At 41.2% G+C, this 27,847-nt stretch overlaps 1 protein-coding gene across 2 annotated transcripts in view; it reads left to right on the top strand.

Annotated features, from left to right (window-relative positions):
* Nucleotides 1-27,847, top strand: part of alk (ALK receptor tyrosine kinase) — a 258,669-nt gene that overhangs the window by 197,737 nt on the left and 33,085 nt on the right. For both annotated transcript variants that reach the window (XM_034675246.1, XM_034675247.1), the window contains exons 9-13: nt 3,615-3,787; nt 5,513-5,607; nt 11,950-12,069; nt 22,208-22,373; nt 24,777-24,924. In XM_034675246.1, coding sequence (XP_034531137.1) covers nt 3,615-3,787; nt 5,513-5,607; nt 11,950-12,069; nt 22,208-22,373; nt 24,777-24,924 — 702 coding nt within the window. The remainder of the gene's footprint in view (nt 1-3,614; nt 3,788-5,512; nt 5,608-11,949; nt 12,070-22,207; nt 22,374-24,776; nt 24,925-27,847) is intronic.

Raw genomic sequence — 27,847 nt, 5'->3', positions numbered from 1 at the left:
ATTCAAAGAAAGCCGGATGAGACTGTTTTGTCAGAAAGCACTACTTACACAGGTACAGGATGACACCAGCTAAAGGTTACAAGCCAACTTATTGTAAAAGTACTCCATAAAGGAGTCTTTTTTTCATAACATTTTGTAGTTTTGAAGCCAGCAACGCAATGGCTCATTTTATATTCATGGATTATGACATTTATTATATTTATACTTTTTGTAGTACTTCACATGTTGATAACTTGATAATTGAATTGCCACTGCCCACAGTCCAGCTCTGAATTTCAGAAGGAAGGATGAAGTGGATGTGAGACTAGATTTCTAAGAGTTCATTTTTAGCTGCACATGCCTTGAAATACATTAACTTTAGATGGGTTTCAGGATGTATTATTTGAGCACCAATCATTTGTATGGAATAAGTTATATTTGGTGGTATGGCTCTGTTCCGGGAGCTCCCTGCCCTTCCAGGTGCCTACGTGGAATGCCAACGCCTGAGGTGGTTAGAGCACACCTCCGCTCTCTTTCATGTGCATACATGAAAAGCCAAGGCAGGATGAGCTGCAGCAAAGACTCCCATGGGTCAGAACAAAGCAGGCATCAGTGACAATATATATGACACTGGTAAAATCAGACACAGCATAAGCTTGCAAAGGAAGCAGCAAGAGTAGGCAGGCTAAGCAGTTTGTTGGGGCTGGTGTTAAGTGCTGAGCTTGATTTTGTGACCTGCTTGAACTTGCCCTTTATTTGGTTTCATTTTGGTGGATTGCGTTCTGCCTCTCTCTACACACTGTTTTCTTGCACACATTTCCTGCAAACCTGCTGACATTCATGATCATACTGGTACAACAAACACAGAAAAATAAACCTTCAATTCCAAAATCTAGTCTGAAACAAATAAAGCGCAGGATAGAGCAGCTGTCATTTTCAAACATGCATGTGACTAACCTGTGTAGTAATAGTGTTTGCATGATGTTCTGATGTTTGTAGCTTAATTAATAATCAATGAATAAAGAAATTAAATTCTTACTGTACATTAGCAAAAAAAAGATCTAGAAAACAAGATAGATAATGACATTGCAGATTATTACTTGTCCTATCCACATGCAGCCAAACTTCAACTATAAATGTGACAGCATACATGTTTTCTCACATTGAACTGTCTGAGTTATTCAAGTGTGTCCAGCTGAGTGTTGGCTAAACCTTCCCCCTAAGCAGGAACTGTCCCATCACTGCAGTCCTCACGAAACCCGACAGGCCTGAAAAGCTCTGGACCTCTCTGCAGAGGGCTCTGATGGTCACCAGGAAATGAACATTGACATAGTTCAGATTAAGATTTTAAGAGGGGTGTACAGGGGTTTAATGGGGTTGTGATTCAGCTGGAGATTTAGGAACCCGAGGGTCCAGAATCAGGGTGGGGAGACTTTTTTTATATAATTAGTCCTGTTGAGGTGATTCAGTTAGTCAGAGAGAAGAAAGGTCCTGTTCCTTAACTTTTGTAATTTAAATACACACAAGGTACTTGTGCTCTAATGGAAGGATAAGCACTCACTGAAGAAGCCCATCCCACTGTGCCCTCACCCCAACAGTTAGACGACACGGATAAGCTACGTAACCGACCATATGACCCTGATGTCCTCCAACGCCCAAGCATGGAGTGAGATGGAGATAAATGGGCAGCATATCACCGGGGTTATTAAAAGGGTCATAACAGCTTTATTTAAGGGTCTGATTTAGTGCACAGCAAGAAGAATGCAGGTATACAGACATTACACGGTTAAAAATATGGAGCCAAAGAAAGGCTGTCTTAAAGTAAGATGAAGCTGTTGAAATTATTTAAGAATAAAAACCAGCTTAGTTCTCCAACAGGCATCTCCAAAGAGGGCCACATTAGCCAACCACCTTAGAACAACCAACTCACTACACATTACCCTGCTAATAACCTGGCTACTAACTCACCACACCTGATTGTCCCTGTCAGAGTCTGTGACATTTCTTTTCCAATCACCACCTTTGAACACTCGTACTTTGTTCTGTCAAGTGTTAATGCGCCGCCAAACAGTCCAATGCCACATCAGTGGACGTTCTTCACATCAATATGTTTCCGGTTAGATGGCCAGAGTCTACTATTGAGAAATAACAGACGGTTTCTATGAACTGCTGCAAGTGACCAACCAGATTCAAGTCAGCAATTAAATCAATTAAGCTAAAATAATACAATTTGAAAATTTCTCAGTTTGCCTTTTCAGTTAGACTTTTTGTTTTTGTAGGAGGAGGAGACTTGAAGGAGAAGAAGATTGTCAAAATGTGATTAACTGTAAAATCGAAGACTAATTTTAAGATGCTCGCATTAGCATGTCCAAGTCTTGATTGATGTTTCTGCATCAAGCATTTATAGCTCTGGTGGTGGTTGTGATATTGCTCGTCACAGTGACCTTTGGCCCCTTGCATACACTCTGTGGAGGCAGTTATCGATGTGAAGTGATAGAAGTGGAAGATGGAGGTCGGAAGGTGATGCAAATGCCAAGAGGTCAAAAAACAAGATGACAGTATAGACGGAGATGAATTAATGTTAGCCTTTGCAAGAAAAACATGCAAAGAAGCTCAGATGGGAAAAAGGGAAAGAATAAAAATGTAAGAAGAGAGGTTTGCTGCCCCTCAGGTGTGAAGAGGTTTGTGATGTTTATAGACAAGCAGTGAAGGCAGTATGGCACCATCCCAGATCTCTCCTCTAGCTTCGTGGCACACAATCAGAGATTAGCCATGATTCCAGATTAACTCTAAATCCTTCTCCCTGCATTGAACTGGTGCTGTTCATTCTAGCCCATCCGCTATTGGATGACCATGTTGAGGATATTAGTTTTGGGTATTAGCTGGAGACCACACTCACTTTCATGATGTGCCCACTGTGTGCTGAGCAGTGCCTGTAATCTTGATGTTTACACGGTCACCATGTGGTCAGGCAGTTGATGATAAGGACCGCAACCTGCTATTGACGAGCACAATGCAAGCTCTGAGAATACAAGTGTTGCATTCAGTCGTATGGGCAGTGTTGTCCCTGCTTGTGTTTTCATCAGACTTAAGCTGGCGTCTGTTCTGCTAAAATGGTGAAGCAAAAATAATATTCTTGGCTCCAAAAATGCCGCAGAGGGACATGGTTACATCCCATGCTTGTTAGCAAGCTTTACAATTTCTTTCACTGTTTGATTCCTGCTATCACACATGTGTGTTGTTTAATTTTAAGCCGGTTTAAACCAAACATACCCCTCCTGTAAACAGCAAAATGAGATTGATTTGTGCTGAGGCATGCAGCAGGAGCATAGGTAGTAAAATAACCCAATTTATGATCTTGGTTGAATTCCATTAATCTTGGAATAATTAGAACTGAACAGATGGCTGTTGCTGATTGATCTCATTGCAGTTTAAGAGCATCCCTTCCTTGTTTGATAACACACTTGGCTGGTTTGCTTCAGCTGAATATGTATTCAAAGGAAGTTACAGTTGCCGTGGTGTTTTGTAAACTTAGACACAACATTTCTCAGAAATCAACACACCACCAGGTATCTCTTGCTGCATATTTCATTGTGATTTTGCTGCTTCATTGAAAATTGCACCTTCTTCCACAGGTGCGATTCTGGCTGTGCTCTGGAGGATTACAGAAGGTCTCACTGTCTCTGTGGATTGTGGAGAACAGCACCGGCCCTGATGAGCAGCGCAGACTGTGGCACTCAGCCAGTGAACCAAAATCTGAGAAGGGCTGGAAGCTCATCATTCTCCCTCTTTATGGCCTGGCAGACTGGTAGGACAAATATGCACCTTTTTCCTCACATGCATAAGCAGTCTGAATATGTGAACCTGCATGTCAGGGCTGTCTGAGAGCCTCAAAGTGGCACTGTGAGGTGTTTGAGAGCAAATAAAGCATTTGACTTTCATCTGAACAAACATCCAACACATACATACAAATCCTGAAGTCCCCTCCGAGATAAGGGAGTTTTTAAGAAACAGAAACAAGAAGCTCTCCTTCCTTCTTTTCACCTCTCATAAATGCAGATTTTCAACATTTACATTTCATTTTCTAGAAGCACTTCCTCTCAACTCCCAAAAATTAATGAATCCCACAGGGACTCCAGTTTTATGCCACGGACCTGCCATGTGTACAAAATACCCGCCTCTCTTTTCATCCCTCTTGTCTGCGTTAAAGAGGGTTGAAATCAATACACAAGGCTCTACCCATCCTGCTTGGCTTCCAATTAGCCATGGCCCTGATTTCCCCTCAGAAAAGAGAGGAATTAAACAAAATAAAATAAGCAAGAAAAAAAAATAGAGGAACCCCAGAAAGGCAGTTCATCTGTTTGCCTGACTGGGTTTCTTTGCCATTGGAGCTTGGATAATCCTGCTCCCCCGAGAGTGATTAATTTTTGATTCCTGGGTTATGTAGTCAGCTGTGCTTGTGCTCTTAATTAGAATGTCATGTCCGTAACCACTAGGTGAACCTGCCACTCTTTGCACACCTGTAGTGACCTTTGTAGAGCTTAAATAGAATCAGAAATACGGCCTGAAGCGCGGACGAAAACAGGACGGAACAGAAAGTATAATTAGAATCTAAATGTGTTTGTACAAACCTTACTATCCCTACCTGAAGGAGGACTGTAGGTGTGAAGAGGAGGCAATCTGATTCATGTTTGCTTTAAGTTATGTTATAGAGCCTAAGTACTCTAATGTTATAAATATGTATATGTAAGGTAAAGGGAAAAAAACATGGATTGAGTTTAACCTAATCCTTGCACTTCCATCCCATGTACTTCTAAATCATGTGACTTTTCAATGCAACATCAAAACAAAAAGCTCCAGTTCATAAACACAGTGCTACCTAAAGTTTAATATAATTTCTTGGTGCCATGTAGCTCGCTTCAAACTATCATATTTTGGGAGTAAAGTGAGAACAGTCTGACAAGTTATATCTTCTTCAATCTAGCAGTTTCTTGGCCATCTTTAAACTTGTCCTCTAAAAGAAGTAACTAAATATTGAATTGTTGTTCTGTGCTGCAGTTTATAGTCAGACTCTGAAACAAAAAAATGTGTTTATGAGCCAGGCTGGGCCTTCCCCCTGTTCTTTATGTTTATGCTAAGCCAATCTACCCTGCCAATATCTCTACATTGAAGGTACAGACAAGAGAGTAATAACAATCCTGTCCACGAAGCCTGGGCCAGAAAGTGAACAAGAACTCGCCCAAAATATCAAAACATCCCTGTACAGGTTTTAGATCTGTACCTCTGCTTTCTTTAATTATCGATTTGCACCAACAAGTGTGTTACATCCATTTAGCATTTGATTCCATGTATCTGCATAGAACAAACAACACCTAACAATTAAGACTGAGCTATCATGGGGCTTACAACAATGCACACCCTAAAGAGAACCAAACCTTCAAAGCTCAATAAATTCCCCTTCTCATTGTTCAGTCACAACTCTCTGACCGTCTGCAGGCTGTGAGGTAGTTAAACCCACTCTGTCCCTTTGCAGGTTCTGGCTGCAGTTCAGCACAGAAGATGGACCTGGACCCGGTTCAGCCATCTCTCTTGACAACATCTCCTTTAGTATGGACTGTTTCCTGGCATGTGAGTACTGTGAAAATGTTGAGTCTGTCTTTTTTTTTCTTTCTCTCCCACTTTATCAAAGCCTGGTTGAGCTGATTGCCAGATTGATTGACCCTGACAAGGACGATGGGGAAAAAATGAATTAATAATCAATACAGGTCTGCCCTATGTTCATGCTGTATAGTGATACAATTTGACTGACTGGCAGTTCTGTACACTTTGGAGCATTCATTACGGGCTTACTTATCAATGATTTATTCATCGCTATTCCCCTGACACACTGTTGCCTCAATGCATAGTCTTCTACTGCCAAGCTTTTTGTTATCAAAACACGCTTTAGAAGTCTTTTATATGGACCATCTTTGAAATGATATCTTTTTGAAAGTACAGCAGCCTTTGCTTTGACAAAAATAATGAAATTTATTGCATTAACATTTTTTATCCCACTCCCTTTGAGAACCTTTGATTTGTCCGTAAATGCCAGAACAGGTAAAAATCTGCCCGCTGATTGATAAGAGGCTTATTTTCAGTGTTGTACTGCAGGCTTGGAAAGGTCAAGCCTCCAGTCACCTTCCCATATACTTCCTGTAGTATAATTGAGATGGTTTGTCAGAATGAAAAACAGGAGAAACATGACAACCCAGTCTGGCGTCAAGAGAATGAAAGGTCAAGAGTTCAGTGCCTCCCTGCTTCTCTGTCTACATGGAGGAACCTGTTTGAAATGTGACAGGCATAATAATGTCTGAGCATTTCAACACCTGCATATAACTCTGACAATGAGTAAAAATTAAGCAGTGTTAAACTGACTTCATGCAGGATTAGACTCAAGAAGCGGGGCTATGGGGGTCACTCTGACACTTTTTTTCCTCCTGCTTTATTCTAACAAAATGTGATAATGGGCAGATTAGTCTGACCCTGACTTATAATTTCATGCTTGAGTTAGAAAGTTCTGAGTGTGATGCAGATACTGTAAAGTCTAAAATCAAAATGAAATGAAATCTTGCCTGTTGTGATGAATAAGAGCCATTGATACATATTAATTTCAGACAAAGTTTTATTTTTATATTTGAATTGTAGAGGAGGAAATGCAAAAGCAGCCGGCATATAATCCATTTTCTATTCACCTTCAGATGATGTTTTTCTCCGGATTTATTCATCAACCACAGATATTATCTCTGCTCCATTACCTCAATTGTGAAATGCAATCAGATAACACAGTTCACAGATAACAGAGTTCAGAAGCTGAATATGATGTGAGCTGCAGCAGAATCCCCATCGCCTTGTATCAACACTGGCTTATTGGGTCAGAGACTCTTTATTTAAAGAGATGACATTTTCCAGGAGATATTTGCACATCAATTGTATTTTATGTCCTCTGGAGCAGCAACCGCACTGGTCTGGCAGCGCTGAAAAATCATCCATCCACAATATGCTCACTTTCCAGATGGCAAGCTCTTAATCTTGACCAGGTATCCATTCCCTTCAGTACAGCCACACATGCCACTGTCACATCTTATTGCCCATCAATCAGAGCAGCTGATGAGATGCTGAAGCCCAGCAAAAGAGCCATTTCCAAGAGCGATGGCCGTGAGTGATTAGTGATATGGATCCCAGAGTGTTCCGACACGGCCCTGTGATATGTTTTGGTGTGAAGAAACATACAACACAATTATGCAGAGGAGCAGCCATCCATGACCTTTTCCCTACTCTTCTTTTAGCTTCAGTCTGATGTATAGTTTGGCAAGCACGTGTGCTTGATGATGCTTCGGTTGCCCTTCAGGTGTTGAGCCAGACTGTCTGATTCTTCATTTTATCTTCAGCAGCATCATTAGATTAGTTTATTGAGTGAGAGAGCTCAGGAAGTTCATTCTTCTCTCTCTTTGCCATGTACCATCACATCTTCCCCACACACTGAGCTGCACTAACAGCAGTACCTGCTCCCTCTGCAATGACTCACCAGCGTCACACTGTGAATCTGCCTCCCCAGTCACTTGCTCTTGATGTCACTGGATAGTCAACTTAAAGTACTAAAATTTGTTTCATGGCCATATAATTTCAGATGGAAATAATTTGAATTGTTTGTCTGAAGGCTGTGAACAAAACAACAACTATTCCATATCACTGGATAGTTTTTGCTCCAGTTATATTCTGGTAGATTAGGCCTCGTTATGTAACTTCTCTGGTTGTGTGGAGCAACATCACACTACTGAAATGTACAGGTTTCATTAATGCTCAGCTGAACCTGTGGGTGATGAGAAACATGAAGACACAGCATGGACCAGTAGGTACAGATGTTTCACAGACCTGGGTGTATTCACAGAGATGGTAAATACATTAGAGCTGATTAAAACCATGAACTCACACGTTGCAGGTTACAGAAGCTGTGCAGTCGGCTGGGAAGTTGAGGCAAGTTTTATTTATGGTGTAAGATATTAGAAAACATATTACATACCTTGTTCTCAATATTATTAAAGCAATAAAGCTTTTGAATCCCATGTTTCATGAAGAAATAAAACCAGCTGCTTATCTGCTGCAGCCTTAGATATTTGGATGGAAACAAGGTGCCTTCCCACCCCCTCCCGTGGCTGGCCTTTGGTAAGCTTCAGACAGCTTACGGCGCCCTGCTAATGAACAGTGACAGCCACGCAGGCTGTTGCCCTGCCCTCTGGTTCATGCTGCTCTGTGGTGGACCTGCTGAGTCCTGCTCCTGCTGCAGCAGCATACCAATGCTCTGTCTGCAGCTGTAGCGTGTAACCCCCATGCTCAGAATAACAATGCTGTAACCCTTATTAGTGAGTTGGTTGAAGATATAAAAAGTTTTGGACTTGTTGCAAACACGTAGCAGAGCTAAGGTGCTCACTTATAAAGAGACCGTGTTGTAGAGAGCGCTGCTCCAAACAATTGAACGTACTGCAATCACAGGTGTGTAATGTGAGATCCATCAAATCTGCACATAAAAAAACTCTGTCCGTATCAGAGCTCCTCAGCGGTGGAGACGAAGACAATCATATTTATTTGAGGATTACAGAGCTGGGGAATGAGCTATTGATTTTCTAGCTGACAGATTTTAGGAAAGCAGTGCTGAGCTTTTTTGAGCTTTGGAGCCAAAATTACACAATTTTTTGACTCTGAGAATGTTCTATTACAGACCACCAGCTGCAAAGTTTCGATCCCATATAATGATACATATCACCCACAGGATCACACGCGTCCTTTTAACTCAAGCACAAATAATATCAATGTCAAGTTGTTAGCTCTAAGTCGAAGCAGGTGTTCACAGACAAAATGGAATGGCACCACGCAGTCGCTTCCAAACCTTTCAGCTGTTGAGGGAGCCCCCTGCCATATTGTCATAAACGGTGAGCCTAAAGCCCGAGCTAACGGGGGAACAGGGCTCAAGTAGGGGGGGAGGGTTTGATGTTAAAATCATTATAAAGATAAAGATGAAATGTCTCATTTTGTCTCCTGAAACACTCTCCATGATGGCCGGGAAAGCAGACCTGATTTGTGTTGTGGGCTCCTCATTGGATTGTCACGTTTAGTGAGCGTGGGGATGAATTTCTGCTGCATATCCAGCTCAGGCAACTATTTTCTAGATTCTGGAAACATCTCCTCTCTATAGATGTGCTGCTGATGTTATCTGGACCTGCAACTTTTTTACTCTGAGAGCACTTTTGGCTCAGAGTAAAGCAAGTGAAAGCAAACATTCTCATGAAACCATTAAATCACACTTTGCTGCTTCTTGCCATCTTTGGCAACCCTGTAGAGAATAACAGGCAGCCACACTGTAAACAAACTATACTACTCTGCTGCTCTATAAGACAGGCCAGTATACGACTACTTTGTATTTCCTCTCGCTGTAAGAAATGCAAATAAGCCCTGAAACCATGTAATCTCCCTCTCAAGAGCCTGTTCTATATGCAGAAAAAGAAATCAAGCTTCATAAGCAGGTCATATTCACATAAAGTTTCATCTAGGATGTATTGTTTGCATGCCTGAAAAGCAAAATGTCCTCCAAAGGCTGTAAAGACGGCTCTCATGGGTGTCAATAGACTGATGCACTGTGGCACTGGGCTGAAACAGAAATGATCTCGATGTTCTCAGACATCTTTTGTATCCAGCGTTGTTTAAAACAGTTATAAATCAGGCGCAGGATGCCCAGAATAGCAGTAGGTCAAGATGTGAACCCTGAACCTTTGTTGTTTAGCGCGACTGCAGTGTTATCAGCTCTGCAAACAGAAATGAACTTTATCTGATTTCTCTGAAATAACCTCCAATGTCTTCTGTGTTTTCACAGCAAGCAATAAGGTTAATCAGAATCAGAGCCACAGAGGGCGTTTTTACAGAGCTCTGTATAAAAGAAATGAAAGCTGGACAGAACTGTTAGACAAAACAGACTCAGACACATTTAGAGCATCTAAACTGAAGACTATTGCTGAGTTTAAGAAATAAGAAAGTTAAATTTAAGGCATTAAATCCCAAGTTAAAAAAACACAAGCCTTCAGCAGGTCAGTTGGCTTACAGACGCACAAAATAGCTTCATCTTTAAACATGTTTATGTGAATCAGGGTGTTTTGTTGGGTTAAAGGGCAGAAACTACTTGATTAGATTTAAGAAAAACATCTTTGTGTGGCTTTACTCCTCATAAAATGTAGCTGAAGTGATCATTCCTCTAGGTTTCAATGAAAGCCACCTCGAACGAGACAAAGTCATGACCAAACTCAGGGTTTAAAAAGTCTGACACAAGACCAAGAGTTTGAAGGACTGAGATCAATTAAGGGTCAGGGCTTAGACAAGGCAGCACTGAGTCTAGACCAAGGGCTCTACTTAGCAAGTTATGAACTACACGTCACTTTTATGTACAATAATATGTATAATATGCAACAAGGACACTCCTCAAATAGACCTTGAGATCTACATTCCCTTTTAGAGGCACAGAAGTCATACTAAGATTCCTCGCTTGTTAAGTGACCTATATGGTTTATAATGCTATCAGTAGAAATGTCTGCATTAAACAATCAAAAAGCATTACAGTTTACCAAACTATCTCCTTCTCCACACTCCTTTTGAATGAGTTATATCTCCCAAATCCAGAGCCCCTCTCATCTAAGTCTGACTCAGAACCAAGTGGTATCCTCTGATTATGAAAAATGAAGCAAAAACAGAAGTGCAAAAATGTCGGTGTCTCAAGTGTCCACTTGTGGCTGACTCTAAAAGCCCAGGAAGCCCCTGTATTTGATAACTCATCGGTTTTGATTATATCAAGGCTAAGAGTTAAGCATAGATTTGCATGGTTATGATAAGCTGTGAGGACTGATAGGTGGCTGTCATGTAGCTGCTTCCTCACCTCCATCTTTCTGCCTGTTTCTGGGTTGACCAAACGTTTTTCCAATATGGTGACCACCATTGTTTGGATCAAAAAGCCTCTCCAAACACCTATGAGTGGTACCATTGAGACCACATCAATGTTTATACAGTCTATGCTAAAAACAAAGTAAATTAATGGTGATTTAAATTCATAATCTGGATGTATTTTTCCTCCAGGATGTTGTTTTTCTGTTGTTGGACATTGATTTTGACATTTTAGTATTTCCTCATGTAAATACTGGCAGAGTATTTTGTTATTTTGTTCAGCTTACAGGGTTGCATTGATTGTTCCTGTAGCCTCTGCAGTGCCTCATCAGTTGTGGCAGCAGCTTTCTTTAACACTACTCAGGCCAATCTTTTATACCACTGATTGCAGAGCATGGACCTAATCAAAGAAATTGATTCATCTGTTCAGCAACCGTCTGAACTCCTGCTTACTCCCCTCCGGTGAAAACCAGAGAATGAGAACAGGTGACTGTTTTTTCAGGTCAGTGAACAGCCATTATAGGAGTTAAAAGTAGCCCCTCCTTTCCTAAGATCTTTAGAAAAAACATAGGTTTCTCTATTTTGAGTCATTGAAGCCAATCAGCCGAGTCATTTGCCTGGAAGGCCTAATTCTGGGTAATAATTTGAGGAGGAGAGATCAAGGTAGAAGGGAGCTTATGATCTCAGTCTTGGGAAAGCGATGATGCTGGAGGCTTCATGGATTGCTACAAAACACAGTGACTGAATGTGCTTACCCATCTACTGCAGAAACAGACAGAGATTGGAGAGATGGAGAGGAGCTGGATGTTATGTATTCCTCTCCCTCTGCGTCGCCATTGGTGGTACAAATGAAAGAATGACCCCTGCTGGTGGTTCCACATTTTCTGGGCCAGTGAGGGGTTTGCTTCTTTTGCGCTTAGTTTTTCCTCTCCTTCAGTGTATCAGCAACAGGATTTCATTGCTGCATCCAAAAAATATAGACTGAAATTAATGCACTATTTTTCATTTCAGCCAACGGTGAGTTTCCCCCAGTGGTGTCCAGCACAACCAGGCTACCTTTCAGACCAACTATCAGGACTACACCACCATCCTTTGGAAGCCCTTTGATGAACTACCCGGTCACAGATTACTGTAAGTGTGCGCTTAATTACCTCTGGAAAAGTGGGAGTGAGAGTGCAGCTCAGATGGATGTAATCTCTACACTGACATTTTCTCTGTGCCTGTTTCTCTTTCTGTCTCTCTCTTTTTGTACTCTGTTTCTCCACACACACACACACCCCCACACATCCACACACACACACACACACACACACACACACACACACACACACACACACACACACACACACACACACACACACACAAACACACGCTTGCATGCATTAATGATTCACAATTAATCTACACGTGCTGAGCATTGCATGATGCAGGGGCTGCAGCAAAGTAAGTGTGCCCCCTACTGGTCAGCAACACATCAACATCTGAGTGAGGGCTGCAGAGATCTGCTTTGGCATCAAATGGAGCAGGACGGGCAGTTTTGAAGTGTTAAATCCGCCAATTTGTCTCCTGAGAATGTCAATGGAGCCACTTAAACAGACTTGACATTTTACACCTAGCACTCTCTCACTCCCCTGCTTCAAGCTTCAAAGACAAGCAGAGATTCAATTCCTATATCTGAAGTCACAAGTTACAATTACTTTAATATCAAACCTGCTCTAAAGCTCAATTCTTTAGCCAGCAGCTTCGAAGGCTATACACTCACAGGAGTCTCTCTGCTTAAAGTGCTCTCTGCTGCTGCGTTTCAGAGAAACACTTCTTCAGTTAACATTTTTGAGTCGTACATTTCTCCTTTTTCTTAGAGGTATTTTGCTTCTGAGTGTACTTTAACACAGCGTTTGTGAAAACGTTAAATAAGTGTGATTTTTATCACAGCTTCTGCGACTTTTCAGTTTTCCAGCCCAAACAGATGATTGGTCTGAGCTGTGTTCCCTCACTCCAGGATTGTAATTACATCCATCTATATCTTGTTTTCTCTCCCAGACAGCATGAAAGCTTTTTATGACATTCATAGTTATAGCCCAGCAAATCAATTTTGTTGGGTACAGAGATCCGCCGTCTATTTCAAACTGGTTAGAAGACTCACACTTGCACTATTAGTCCCACTGTTCGACTATCTTAAATCATTACAGTGCACTGAGGATAATATACTCACACTATGTAATAAATAAGACCTGTTTTCAACTGGAAAAGGCAACTGACTAATCATTATTATGCATGTTTGTGCTTTTAAAAAAAATCAATGTTCTGGGAATAGGTATAAAACATACATTATTTCCTACATTGATTCCTACTATTATACCATTACTGTGTTTCCTGCTTTATACTAAGATAAGAAATCAGAGGAAAATGGAAAGTTAAAACAAATTGGAGGAACCCCTTATTTATTAACAGAATGTTCTTCTGCTGATATTATATACCAAAGTATTTTCCAGGATAAAATCTATGCTTTTAGGATGAGGTCTCCTCTGACTTTATTTTTTAATGCCAAGCAAGTATACCAAACTACAAAGTTCAACTTTCTCTCCTAATTTACACTTCTATCTCAACATTTTAAAATATACAATCATTTTTCCTTCTTTTGCTTGACACTAATCCTCTTCTCTACTTCTCTCTTAGTTGATTCTGTTTCCCTTTCTTCCTATCAGAGTCCAAATATGTTATGGGAGCACATTATTAAATCTGTTGAGTTCTCCTTTAAGCCCCAGCAAACATAGGCTCACTCTCTCACAGACTGACTGCCTGCCTGCACTGCACATTCACAAAATAGAGCATATTTTCTCTATTAAACAACCTCCGACTACCAACAAGAGCAAAACCCTTCAGACACACAACAGAAAGTAGGGCTGATGGTTGACTACAACAACAAAAAACATGGTCGACATAGTGCCCCGCTGTAATGTGCTCATATCTGGAGGTTTTGCGCATTGACTTGTCTGATTTGATGTCTCTAATGTGGGTCACTTTTTAGTCATGAACACAGAGCTGTTGTTTTCTCTGGCGGGTTAAACAGGGACAGCAACAGATCCGACATTAATGTTGGTCCAGCTAATATGATTTGTTAATGTTACAGGGTTATGCATTGAACTGGAGCCACAGGCGCGGGTCAGGCAGTAAACAAACTCAGTCTATCAGGCAAATCTTTCATGCTCAGCAGGAAGCAGAGTGCATAAGGGAACATATTATACAGAGTGTTCTTTAAATGGTGCTCAACGTAGAGGGAGTTTGCTGACAAGATTTAGCTGCAAGGTTAGCAAGAAAACGTTGACTTCAGTGTGCTTACACAGGTAATACTCAGTATGGATACTATAACGCCAGCGCACTTAAATCTCCTCAGAGGAAGTTCGGACTTTGAGACCACACGGCTCTTGCCCTTGTGATTATCATAGATATTAACTTGGAGCAAAGAAGTTGAACTTGCAGTTATACCTTAGCTGTTTCAAAGACAGCCTGGAGCGGTTAACATTCGCGAGGTGTCTCCTTCCTTCCCTTGTGGAGCTGATGCTTTGACGTCTGCAGGGCCGGACAGCAAGCCTGATGAGGGTTTGAGCTCAGCAGACCTGTCATTCCAACATAGCTCTCTTCTTCCCCCGACACGCTCAATGATTAACCTCACCGAGCATCAGCGTCTCTTCTTTCAGTCTCACCTTCATCTCTTTGTTCTCCTTGGCACCATATCTGGGCCGAGAACATTCCCCTTTGTTTCTCCATTTGTTATCAATCTTCAACACTGGAAATCTGGCACATAACTGCACGCCTGTCTTTCGGATCTCAGTCAGTCCGTCTACTTCCTCCTGCTCTTTTTATATTCTCCCCCTCACCCTAACTTCACCTTCATACTTTCCTTTTCTTCTTGCTCTTTCCCCTCATCTCCATTGATTCCCTACTACTCTGGCAGCAGTCACTTTCATTTCTCAAGACTGCCCTACTGTGTGGCAGCCGCCTCTCACTGCTGACTCATCAGTTGCTTTTTAGAGGGAGAAGTGAAAAAGTCAACCTAGATGAGCGTGCTTCCTTTTCTGTCTTTGATTACCTCTCCTGATGGGAAAGGAACGCATCACTGGGCTCAAAATGAGATCCCGGCTTCTTTCTCTCTCTGGCCATTTACTGTATGAGAAAGTTTGTGTGTGTGCCTCTGTGTTTGTATGTGACTTACTAGCATTGTTGTTTTAAGGTTCTTTTAAGACAATAGAAAGTTTCCACAGTACACTGTCAAGATACAACAAATATCTTATGTACACCTTATCTGCAGCAGTGAGGCAGGATGTAGAAGCATTAGCGTCTTTGAACAGACAGCACATTTTCATATCAAGGTGTTCTACTTCTGCTCCAACAACAACAACAGAAAGTTGTGTTGTGAGGATGAAAACTGGCATCAAATCAAAGGCAGAAGGGAGGTTGATTGAAGCAACGCGATTGGCTCTTGAAAATAACTGACAGCAGATGTTGGTGCCTGAGTTTTTGGCCATTACACGCGAGCTAATTAGCTGCAGAGTGAAAATATGAGTCTGTGCTTAATTCTTTAGTCATTCATAAACACCGGCCTGCGGCAAACAGTTAGCTAGTTGTTGCTACTTTGGGTTTTAGAGTGGGAGCATTAGTCACTAAGACAGATATGAGACTGATAACGAGCAGTGCCACGCTAAACAGACTTTCGTAATTAATTGGACTCTTGTGCTCCATAAGCTTCTCACTTAACATGCAGATCCGTTCATAGCGTGCCAGCCTTGATCCATCTTTCTAATGGTTGGCCCAAGGAGGACAACTGTCACTGGATAAGGAGGATACTGCTTCACATGCTGAAAGAGAATAGTGAAAAGTTAGTGAAAAGTTGTTTTTAACTCCCAGGATGTTTGGAGTGCAGATATTTGTACTGAAGCTAACGTTGAAGTTTAATAGATTAAGAGAATATGGTCAAAGCACTCAAAAACAAGTGCGCAGATGTCTTAAATTAGTTTTTTAACACCAATTTGAAGAACTTTCCTCTGAGAGAAAAGTGCTGCAGACAACTCCAGACTTCAAAACAACAAGCACAAGATGTTGAGACAGACTGTTGTTAAGAAAAAATGATAACTTGTGAATATTTTCAAATTGACACTAAATCATATCCTGATAATCAGACTGTATTGTCTTTAACTTTCTCTTTAGAGTAATTTTATTCTGACTCTCCAGCAGGGATGGACTATTCTCTTCCATTACTGTCAACCCAAAAGTAGAGTAGTTATTTCAACAGTAATCATATTGATCCATGAAATACAGTGGTGGATAGTAACAGAGTAAATTTACTTGCGTACTATACTTGAGTTTTTTTGGGGGGGATCTTATTACTTTTTACTCCTCTACATTCAGAAGACAATTATTTTACTTTTTACTCCACTACATTTCTATCAATGCTCTAGTTACTCACTACTTTTGCTTTGAAGTCAGCTCATGAATTTCCTTCTCTTTTCTGAAATCTGATCCCTAAGACAGCGGTAGCCAGTGCTAGCACACCATCAGGACGACTTGGTTCCACCAGTAAGCCTCTGTGACATTCATATTGAAGGCGAGACAACACAGGGCCATAAATCTCACATCTTGAACTGTCAATATGAAAAGGGCTGTTGTTTAAATATTGCAGGAGGATTTGTTGGTGGTGAAACTGACCCTGGAAGTTCAGTCTGTCTTGAAAGTTTATCAGATACCTAAACCCTTCACAGTGGTTTTATAAAACTACAAGATGTAAGGAAGTTAACACAGTGCTTTGCTGAATGTCATTATGTTGCATCCCATTAAAAGTTAGGACAGGGTCATTTGTTTGGTTGGTGGAGGAGAGGCTCCATTTAATGATTAGCAGAGCTGCACTTCCTCATGCAAGGCTACGTAAAAAAAAAAAAACATTGGAATCAAATGATTTATCCCCTGGAACTTTTACAAATAACAGCTTGAGTTGCACTACTCCATTCAGAAACTTTTCAGAAACCTATCATGGTGCTGGCTGCTTGTTTACTTGTCTTTGTCGTTTATAGAGAAAGAGATGTTTACTGTAGTCTTGTTGTAATCATGCTCAGGTGAGAAAAAGACTGCTGAAGCATCACTGTCAGTGTAACAATCCAATCAGAGACTTTTCTCCAAACTGTCTTTGAGTCTCTCTGATTCTTTGTCTCTTCCTTTCACTCTTTCGTATTGGTTGTGTTTGAAATAATTCCTCCCTGATCACAGTGTTCTGCCGAGCCCCTTCTCTTTCTCTGGGGCCGCTGTTTGTTACGATGATGTGATACCACCTGCGGTAGAGTTTGTGGAAAAGGAGATTCATGTAATAGGCAGGGTTAAAGTTTCTCCAGGGATGTTTATCACTATGTATATATGTATGTGTGTGTGTGAGTGTGTGTGTGTGTGTGTGTGTGTGTGTGTGTGTGTGTGTGTGTGTGTGTGTGTGTGTGTGTGTGTGTGTGTGTGTGTGTGTGTGTGTGTGTGTGTGAGTGTGTGTGTGTGTGTGTGCAAGTGTGCTGCAGGTCAGGGGGGCTGATGAGGGTGCACACCAATTATTAGAGCAGAGTATCATCTGTGAGAGCACATCTTGTTTTTGTTTGCAAAGCCAAGTGCCTATCACAGAATGGCTCATTAGGCCAGATGGGTGGTGTGTGTTTGTGTTTGTGTGTGATTGTGTGGTCATGTTTGTATGTGTGCATAACAAGCCACTCATATTGATGGACCGACAAGATCGATCAGAAAGGTCAAAGTGTGAGACCAACCCCGCCCCGGGGAGATTAGAGAGAAATGTACGAGAGAATTGGTTATTTTCAACACCAGCAGCAAAACTGTTAGCAAGTCATAGTTTGTGTAGCGGGGATTGTGTTCATATGAGAATCAGAGAAAAAACAATATTAAGATACGGCACTCAGACTGCATATCCTGCCTTCAGTCCTTTCGCTTTTTGAACTGATTGCCATCTCAGAGTAACCCATTAAGTACGGTAAGATTTACAACCAGAGCTCTGTTTGGCTTTATCGGCTTTTCTGCTCCAGTGATGGATTTACTTTCAACAGTCTTAACTCTTTTTTACCTTGTTGGGTGGTGAAAATACTGACTTTAGGGATCAATTTACTCCTGCTGGATGGAAGCCAGACAGAACTCCACTCCCTTCACAACAGTATTTTGTTTTACAGTAGGAGAGCGTTCGCTAAGACCAGGCTTAACTCCAAATTGTTTTCTTACCATCGCAGGTGTTTTAAAGTGTTCTGAAAGTATCGCCCTGTCGTAAATTGACTCTGCTGGCAACACTTTACCAAACTCAAAATAAATGTTTGTAGGCAGAGTGGAGCCTGGAATGAACCACAGATGTTGGATGTCTTACTGGATGACCTTGCACCAAACCAATCTGGAGGATCAGACTGAGAAATATGATGTTTGTCATGCAGTTCAGCCCGAGTCCCAGCAGTAATACTTGTCATCATTTGGGCATGCAGCAACAGAACCCGGGATGGAACTGTGAGGCTCTTTGATGGGATGATTGGATTTGGTTGTCCAACAAGATGATTGCACTGTTCTCTCCTTTCTTTCTTTAGTTTTGTGACACACCCAGCTTCTATATCATCCAATGAGTCCAATCTTTTGTTGGAGAAGTCAGGTTTATCAGAGTTTACCATAAGTGCTTCTGAGAGGCTGTTTACATGTGGTATCAGCAGTCCTGCAGGGGATTAGATCACAAGTGGACACTACAGGTATAGGTGTAGATTAAACTCAATGTGATTGATATCCGATCACATAGGAAGGGAGTCTGGGACATATTTGTCCACATTAGTCTTGCAGTGTGCACACTCATGCACTCAACCACAGCAACCATCACGTGGAGCAACAAACCACCAGCATCTCATAAATGACTAATTTGATATTTCTTCGCTGTCTCATAAAAAGCTTTTTAAATGTACTTCTCATGTCATTCCAACATGAATATGTTTCTTATGCATTACAGTGGAGTGTTCATGAAAATACAAACATGGAGAGTCAATATTTATTCAACAAGGGAGGATGCGTTTAATCTTTGAATACGTGACAATCTTACGCTGAGAAGGAAAGAGAGTGAGGGTGCAAGTCAGAAATGTGATCAGAGCAGTTTATTCGACTTTATGAAAACACATGATTTATAGAAGAGATGATCAGATACAACGTGGATCTGCCTGTGTGTTTGTCATGGTCTCTCCTTCACAAAATAAGGCACGCAATCTGTCTGTTAGTCACAAGGATCATTCTGTCTGCAGACTCTCCTGGGTGTAGAGGAATATTGGACTTCTTGACCCTTTCATCACCCTCTACATGTCTGAGTGCAGCTATCTCCCTCTTCCTGCGCAGTATTTTTCTTTTTCTAATATATTTTTAAAGTCTAATTAAGGTGAATGGGACTCCATTTTAACTTCCACAAGAGCGGGAATGTGAGGTCAGATCACAAGTGCCCACTGGAGACGCATTTGGAGATGCATGATAACACAATGTGTGATTGCTCGTACTCAAGTCGCCACTTGTGATCTGAACACCCACAATGTGTGTTAATACCAGGACTGAAGAACCCCTAAGTGTTTCAAGTCACATCATTCTGTTTGTTAATTCAACAGATGAAGGATTTTAGTCAGATAGTGAGCTAATGTTAGCAGCAGCTCAACTGAAAGACCCTGATCTACTGCTGAAAGGCATTAAAGAGACATGATTTTAAGTGAGACTGCTTTATTCAGTGCTATGTTCCAGTTTAATCTCCTAATTACTATGCTACATGGAGTGGAGACCTCTGTAAATAAAGCTTTATGAAAGATAAACACTTACTGAAATTAAGTTGTGCACCTAAACATGAGCTGGCAGTAGCTCAGCCTGCAGACCCCCATTAAGTACATTATGCAGCTAAAACAGGCATCAGCTAAACATTATATTTTTCATTTAAAGCTTCAGTATGCTATTATTTTTCTGGTTTAATTCACTGGTTTTAGTTTGTTTTTGAAAGGAGGGGACCTTCTTCTCCTGCAGATAATGCGCCTCTGGATAAAAACCTTGAACACTGAACAGTTGAGGGTCAATTGAGACTCTCTTTGTAAACAAGTTGCCTCTCATTAACAAGATGCTCCTGCATTGCTCAACGATGTGAGTAAAACAAAGAGGGTGTTAATATTTGAATGGCAAAATACATGCCCTCAACTGAACTGCAGATGCCTAATAAGAAAATGTTGCTTTTTCTTATTTTGAAGCTCAGACCAGCCTCCAGCAGTTATTTTCCTCCGTCAGGGAGAGTGGATTTTGGTGAGAGATCCTTGTAATACCGGGATCTTAAATCTGAGGCTTCGACTGTAATAGGCTCTGCACAGCAGGCAGCTGGTGTTGTGGTGTTGAGCGTCATATCTGAAAGTCACACTCCTGAGCCATTTCTGTTGCCATCTTCTTTCATTCCTGTATATCCTGCCACCATTTTATCAGTTTATTCCCATGTCTGTTTATGCACAGACTAAAACTTTCTCACGGTATGTTATTTCAAACGGTGTGACAGTCACTCTAAGAGGCAAACTAGGAGCCATGTGAGCTGTTCTGTTTCCTGAATGACTTTGACTTTAGCTGGTGTCAGATTTACAGCCCTGCTCTGAAATGAATGATAAGTAGTTCAGAGCAAAGCAGAGGGAGAAAGAAGAGAGTGAGAAAGAGGTTCTGCACTCCCTGGTGTCTTCCCCACTGCTCTGTGTTCACCAGCCTTGAATCAGGATTTAGTGCCACAGAGTTAAGTCTGTCCACGTCCATCTGACAAGACTAATCTTGTGCTAATTACAGTGAAAAGAACTCCAATTAGCACTGACACATGGGATTACACGGGAAACGAGGAGAAATGTTTGTCACCTGTGATCCTGTGGCTGCGCCCCTGCTGCAGTGAGGATAAGACGATAGTTACAGCTCATAAAAGTAACATCCAGTTTGTCTTCCCAACAGAAAGCAATTGTCTTTATCTGCATATTTGATGTGAAACTGGAGTGCTGGGAATGTTTAAGTGGATTGACCGTGAGGCAAAGAGATAAGATAAGCACACACTGCATACTGATCTTTAACTTTTCTTTCACCTCTAATATTCCACTGAAATCAAAATAGATGTTTAAAGTTGATGTTTAAGAGGTTATAATACATTTATCAATCTTTATTCATAGTGGGTAGCAGGTCTAGACTGTACTCTGTTATATTATTTGTAAAGACCCAAAATTGATCCAGCATGAGCAAAACTTTTAGCAACATTTAGTGAGTAACAGTGGGAAGGACAACCTTTAACAGGCAGAAACCTTGAGAAGGACCAGACTCATGAAGAACAGCCATCTGATGGTAAACAAGCAAACAGCAGGCCAAACAATGGTAAATGGACTTTCTACGTGTGTTTTCTATTCTTTCTGAACACTCAAAGCGCCTTTACACTACTTGTAACATTCACAACCCCTTCCTTCCACTGATGGCACAGGATGCTGTCTTAGGGGACCATGCAAACTAACTAATCCCATTCATACACATTCACACACTGCTGACTGTGTCAACCTGAGCCACTGGGGATTGATGCCCTAGTCTAGGCACTTCAACATGTGACTGCCAACCTTCAAATTGAGAGATGACCTCTACGACTGAGCCACAGCTGCACTATGACAGAATATTAGAATAGTTGTGTTGGCTGTATTCTTGGTGATATTTTAGAGTTGACTAAAGTTTCTGTTATTAAGACCTGGATACAGGTGTCAAAGATGCATCCTATTAAGTCTAATAAGGATTGCTTTCCTCAGGCACACACACACTAACACACACAAAGACACTAACACACACAAAATCAAATTTCTGGTTTTAGAAGCCAATTTAGCGATGATGTCCCAGGTTTTAAAACCACTTTTTTTTTAGCTTCAGGAATGATTTTGAGAAAGTGTAATCTCCATGAATCAAGAAGTTCACAAGAAAAAGATGACCTCATCAGGTCCAATATGTGAGAAGATAATACCAGTACTTTTTTTGAAATGCCTTTTTGGTGGAGAAGAATTTTTGTTGTGCCTGCAATTCGGCACTAGTGCTTGTCATGTAAGTAGGTGAAGCGACAGTGGAATAAAATAGCTCTACTAGCTGTTTCATGGGGATTTTATATGTGCGAGTGTGTAACTGAAAACAGAACATGTGCTTCAGCAGCTGTGTGCTCTACGAAATGATACATGTTTTTTTTTTCCTTTTTCTTTATATGCAGCCAAAAAATGGATTTTTCATACCTGTGGGGCTGTGGGACCTGAAGGCCCAACTCCCACTCAGTGCCTCAACTCCTACAGGAACAGCAACGTCAACATTACAATCGGCACCAGCGGGTCCTTCAAAGGCATTCAAAAGTGGCGAGTCCCGGAAACCGGCACCTACAGGTATGTTGCTACCAGGGTATTGAATTTCATTTACTTTTTGATTGCAGTGATGCAATTTAACACAGTTCAAACACAGAACATGAAAGAAGTTTGTTGCATAGAGGATTTATATTTTTCTTATTGTCACATTCTTCCTTAGTCGGGACCTTACTTGTACACTGCAGCACTAATACACCTCAATCTCAGAGCGCACAAACATCAAACCTCACCTTTATCTTTGTTTGAACTACACCCACACTGTTACAATTATAAATCTCTCCCTCATGGGGTTCGGGAGATTGCCGGGCCAATTAGTTGCATACACTCAGCCTCATGAGCGCTCAACTTACAAACAGTATACAATACAAACCTGCCCTCTCTTTCTCAGACATCAGCTCACTCTGTGAAACTCGCATTTATCACAACAATGCAGACTCTTCCTCACGCCCACATCCACTCCTCTGTGCATCCGCAGCACATCAATCTTCCACAAGCAAACAAGAGAAATATCACTATCAGATTCTTGCAGGAGGGAGCAGAGGCTGGTGTAATGGCAGCTTAATGGTATGATTCACTCTACACCTGACTCCAAAATCCAACAACCGCCCACCTCTATGTCTGTGCTGGTGGCCTTTAAAACTACTACAAGGAGTTTTTAACTGGTTAGGAAACAGTCACAGTTTAATAGTGGTGCCTCTGTTTGACCTACAGGAGCAAACAAAACCATCAGCTAGGAGACCGACCATTTGATTCGTGTCCTTCTGAATGCCTGTCAGGCTTTCAACTGGTCCATTCCAATGAAGCAATTTACTGAACACAGACCTATGCTGCAACATTTTTCTCTAGTTGTATATAAGCCATGAAAAGGAAGCAGGATCAGATTTTTCTGCAGGGCAACTATGTGTGCATGCACAGGAAAGAATCTGCAGAGATTTAAAAAATGAGATAAAAATATAGTCGAAGAAAACATCTTGAATGGATAGGGAGAGAGAACAACTGAGGACACGAGAGAATGTAATGTGTCTGTCGTAAGTCAAGGACGTGGATCCATATTGTCTATAGAAGTCACCTTGGATTGGATTACTGTTAACCAAATCTGTTGTTAAATGAATATATAAATAGTTTAAAACCAAAGTCCACATTCCCCTTTGATGACATATTACAGTTATTAATGCCACACAGTCAAATTCAACACATTACCTCATCAGTACTTATCCTGAAAACTGTTCAAGATAGGAAAGTAGGATTTAAAAGAAGTTATGTTTTTCTTTCCAACTTCCCACACACACACACATACTAACAAGATCAGGAGGGACAGCAGGTGTACTGCTTTGGTCCACAGGGACCGTCAAAAACAACACATTGCTTTTAAAGCTCTGAAATACCTCAACAATCAGCACCTTGACCTCAAACTGTGCACTACCTGAGGTTTAATGCTCTAATATCCACTGCCTTGTGCAGGGATCAATGCTGCGTCTGTGGGAATTCATGACAACACGAGGCATTTAACTTGGATTTGACTTTGACAGTTCAAACAAAAATGTCTCCGAGCTGCAGGCCTCCCACATCAGAGCAAAAACAAATACACACACGCTGCCAAGTTCAGCCAAAGCCCTTGAGTCATAAAATACCTTACTAACAACGGTGTGGACAGGACCTTCTTTAAACATGTCCTGGTGTTTTAGAAAAACACCCTCTGTCTCTGTACCAACTCCAGAATTGTGGTCTTGATGTGGCCTGGTTTAGCTGGCAGAGCCTGTAAATGAAGCTGACAGACGGCACAGAGATGAATGTTCGCTCTGCATCTCCCTAAAGTCATTAGGCAAACAGCTGAGGTAGCTACTGAGCACCGGGCAGAGTCCTCTCTCTCCCTCCCCTCAGCTAGCACCACCCCCGGGGAAGAGAAATATCGAAGCGCTCCCAAAATCCAATCAAGTTGTTGTTGGGTTTTTTTCCTGGCAAGAAAACTGGAACATTTGAAATTACTGTCTTCTGCTAGGTGTGTGTATTTGTGTTTGTTTCTGTTTGTTTGTTTGTTTGCCATTGCACTCTGTAGTCTCTGTGTGCTTCAGAAAAGAAGACAGAGCTAAGTAAAATATTTTTATTAAAAACACCCAAGGTGAAAAGTGTGTTTTTAGCGTTTCCAAATTAATTTTGGCTTTATTTAACATTGTGCGTTCAAGAAGCAGTGAGAGGAATACTTGAAAAGTGTTTATCAGCCTCAGGTTATTTCTGATAAACACTTACTTAAGATATGCAATGAATACATCATCACCTTTTCCCAAAGAAACCACACCTTACTTAAATGGAGAGTGAAAAAATCCAGCAGCATTCAACTTCCTTGCTCATCACTATAACTGTCATGCTGTTAAATTTATGTGTAATTGTGTGGATAACTACACATTTGTGTCCGTCCAATCCCAGGATAACAGCCTACGGTGCAGCTGGAGGTCGAAGCGTATTGGCCATGAGCAGGTCACATGGTGTTTACATCACAGGAGACTTCCTGCTGAGGAGGGAGGAGCATCTTTTCATCCTGGTGGGACAGCAAGGAGAGGATGCATGCCCCAATGTGAGTCTTTAAAACATCACTGTTCAGTTGGTCTATTATTGATGCAGTCAATAGATGAGGCTGTACAGTTTGCACTGTCTTACGAAAACAAGAGCACGTTAAGACATGATTACGCTAATGCAGATTCAGTTTGTGGATCTGTTTTGAAATAGTATTGTAAAGATTTAACTCTGAATAATAGGAGCCATGCATATTTATCTTTTATGAACTCCCATACTGCAGGTATCCATCTTCCCTTAAATGTTGTTTCTTTGGAAGAGGTCAGCTTTTCTGAATCCTTGCTGGGTCTGAACCAGATTTTTTTAGAAACTACATGCCACCAGCTTAGACTTCTCAGTGAACCCTCTTCTTTAAAACAACAGACAGTAATATCTATCTTTGCTGTTTCAATGTCGTTAAACTTTGATGCCCGCTTGAACAGGTCTAAGCTCTCTAAACCCGTCCCCTCTCACATAGCATTATTTTCAGCAACTCAACTAACTTTGCTTTATGCATTTTTTAAAAAGCTCTCTTTTTAACTCTAACCTCAAACTTTTACCTCCGTTTCAACAACTCACTCCCTGCAATGGACTGGGATTTACCTTGACGCTGCATACCTCGTTTTTCATATCTCAATTAAAGAGACAAAGACCTTTTGCTGCAATGCTGGCCGGTAGAATGTAATGCATAGAAAATGGCTCTCATGTCTTGAAGAAGAGAGTATGTGCAACCTCTAACGATGGAGGAATGATGGTGCAAATGATTGCGCCCTAGACTAGACATAAGTGACAAATCAGTAACTTCAGATATGTAGAGCCTTTTTAATCTACATTTTTACCACAGCTTACTCATTTTTCTCACTAGCTTTAAAATATTTAACTAGATCTTGTATAAAATAAATATTATTCAGCATGTGGAGAGAGGTTGGGTGGTACCTACTTGCCCTCTGATGACCAGCTGCCACTGGTCCACATCCAGTTGCCAGTATGACCAGAGACTGGAACTGTGTAGTGAGAAACAACATTTTCGACCATCTGAAACATAATAAGTCTCACCTTTTTTTAGTCAAATATAACAGCAATTTATTTTTGAGTTGTTTGATATTTTCTGATTAAAGTTAAATTATAGTCTTTTTATTCTTCTCAGTAGAGGTGGGACAAGTCCTTTTTTGATTGACAGCAGGTGGCTGGCAGAATGCTGTTATTACACTACAGGGAGCAACACATGTAGTAAAAAACAAGACAGGTTGTGGAATTGAAGATTTAGAAACACACCAACATCTAGCTGGTCTGAGGGGACTTAACATTCCGTCTGCCATTCATGATAATGAGCATTTTACTGGAAAGCTGGTGCAGCCTTCTGTCATGCTCGTGAAGGAGACCTGATGTTATGGCATTATACGTGATTTGTCTTTGTCGAAACAAGGTCACCATCTCAAGTAGAGGGTACCGCAGTGTTCCCTCCTTAATTAATAATACTTTTGAAAACAACAATAATTATCATGCAAATGTCTTCCCTCTTAGTTTGACATTTCCCAAAGAAGAAGAAGTGACGTTCGCAGTCATGCAAGCTGCAGTTTCCTCTCAGTTGATTTTAACAGGAGGGTTTTTAAATTCTGAACTGAGAGGAAACTGGCTTCAGGTAATCATGTGATGGGCTCCCTGGACCTCACTTTAGATATCCATGCTCTAAATTGTCACATTTTATGGCCACCAACGTCTGTTTAAATCTGCAATCGAAGCTCTCAGTGATCTCCGCTTTGTCTCTCCCAAGCTTACTCGTGTTGTTTAGCCAGGGGTGGCTGTCATCCATTATGCTCTGGAGTTTGTTCACTGGCAGCAGAGCCGCTTGCTTCCCCTCACAGTTCACAACGCTGAGACTAAAACCCCCACAATCCCTCTAGTCGACAATGAAACAATCCATCATCCTCTATTTAAGGGTTTGAAAACTAAGGGCCTGTCCGGCTATTGAAAATAGAGAGGTAGTGTCTTAAAACCAGCACTTTCCGTTCAGTGTTTTCAGAGGCTGCTGATTCCAAAATAAATTACTGAACAAATAGTTGTAAATTAGATTTCTTTTTTATGGATTCACTCATTGTTAGTTTGGTTTGTATCTGTATTTTATTATCCTTAGGGTATTAGGAATAGAACATCATTATTTAGAGAATCCATCTCTCTGTTTATAAATCTACTGCTTTACAAAATAATACACTTTATACCCATTTAGACGAAAGTGTCTTAAAAATGCATCTCTTTATCTCAGAGCTCACAGCAATACTACAAGCTTTTTGCAGAGACAGCCATAGCTGCTTACATAATATTGCCTTTCTCCTACGATGTGATACTAGTAATTTGTCTAGCATTGGCTTGCCACACTGACATACTAGAGTTAAAGTAAAGAAAATGTAAAAGAACCAAATTTCTCTTTTTACTTGTACCACAGCAGTTATTCCAAGTGTCAGCTGAAGTGGCTGTTGTGTTTGGTGGCTTTGTTTTCAAGAGGCAGAATGAGTAGCTTAGCAGGCAGGGGTCCACACCACTGTCATCCAGTTATTAGTTTTTAACACAGTGTGTCTTAAAGTGCTCGCTGCAGACGGCAGAGAGGGACTGGGCTGTTCCAAAGAGAGACTGAAGTCGTTTAAGGTTCCTCTTATTTCCCCCCTGTTCTGACAGCGAGAAGCAGCCGCTCTCCAAAGGTTTGCTCTGAAAGTGATTTGTGCTGTGGAAGCGTGTTCTCTCACACCTTACCTCCCCTCTGGTGAGGGAAATGATGCCCCCCTTGTTCTGACAAATACTCACGCTCTCTGTGCTTGTCTTTCTCTTTCCTGTGTGCATACACACACTGGATCTCAAGAACACACACACCTCCTTCCTTTTGTTTTTTTTTCTCTCTAAGACACAAATTCAACTTAACAGAGAGACACTGTAGTGACAGAACAAGCTGG

This window comes from Notolabrus celidotus, chromosome 22 (genome assembly GCF_009762535.1).
Source record: "Notolabrus celidotus isolate fNotCel1 chromosome 22, fNotCel1.pri, whole genome shotgun sequence".
In the NCBI taxonomy this organism is placed as follows: domain Eukaryota; kingdom Metazoa; phylum Chordata; class Actinopteri; order Labriformes; family Labridae; genus Notolabrus; species Notolabrus celidotus.
This window is presented reverse-complemented; position numbering and strand designations above follow the sequence as displayed.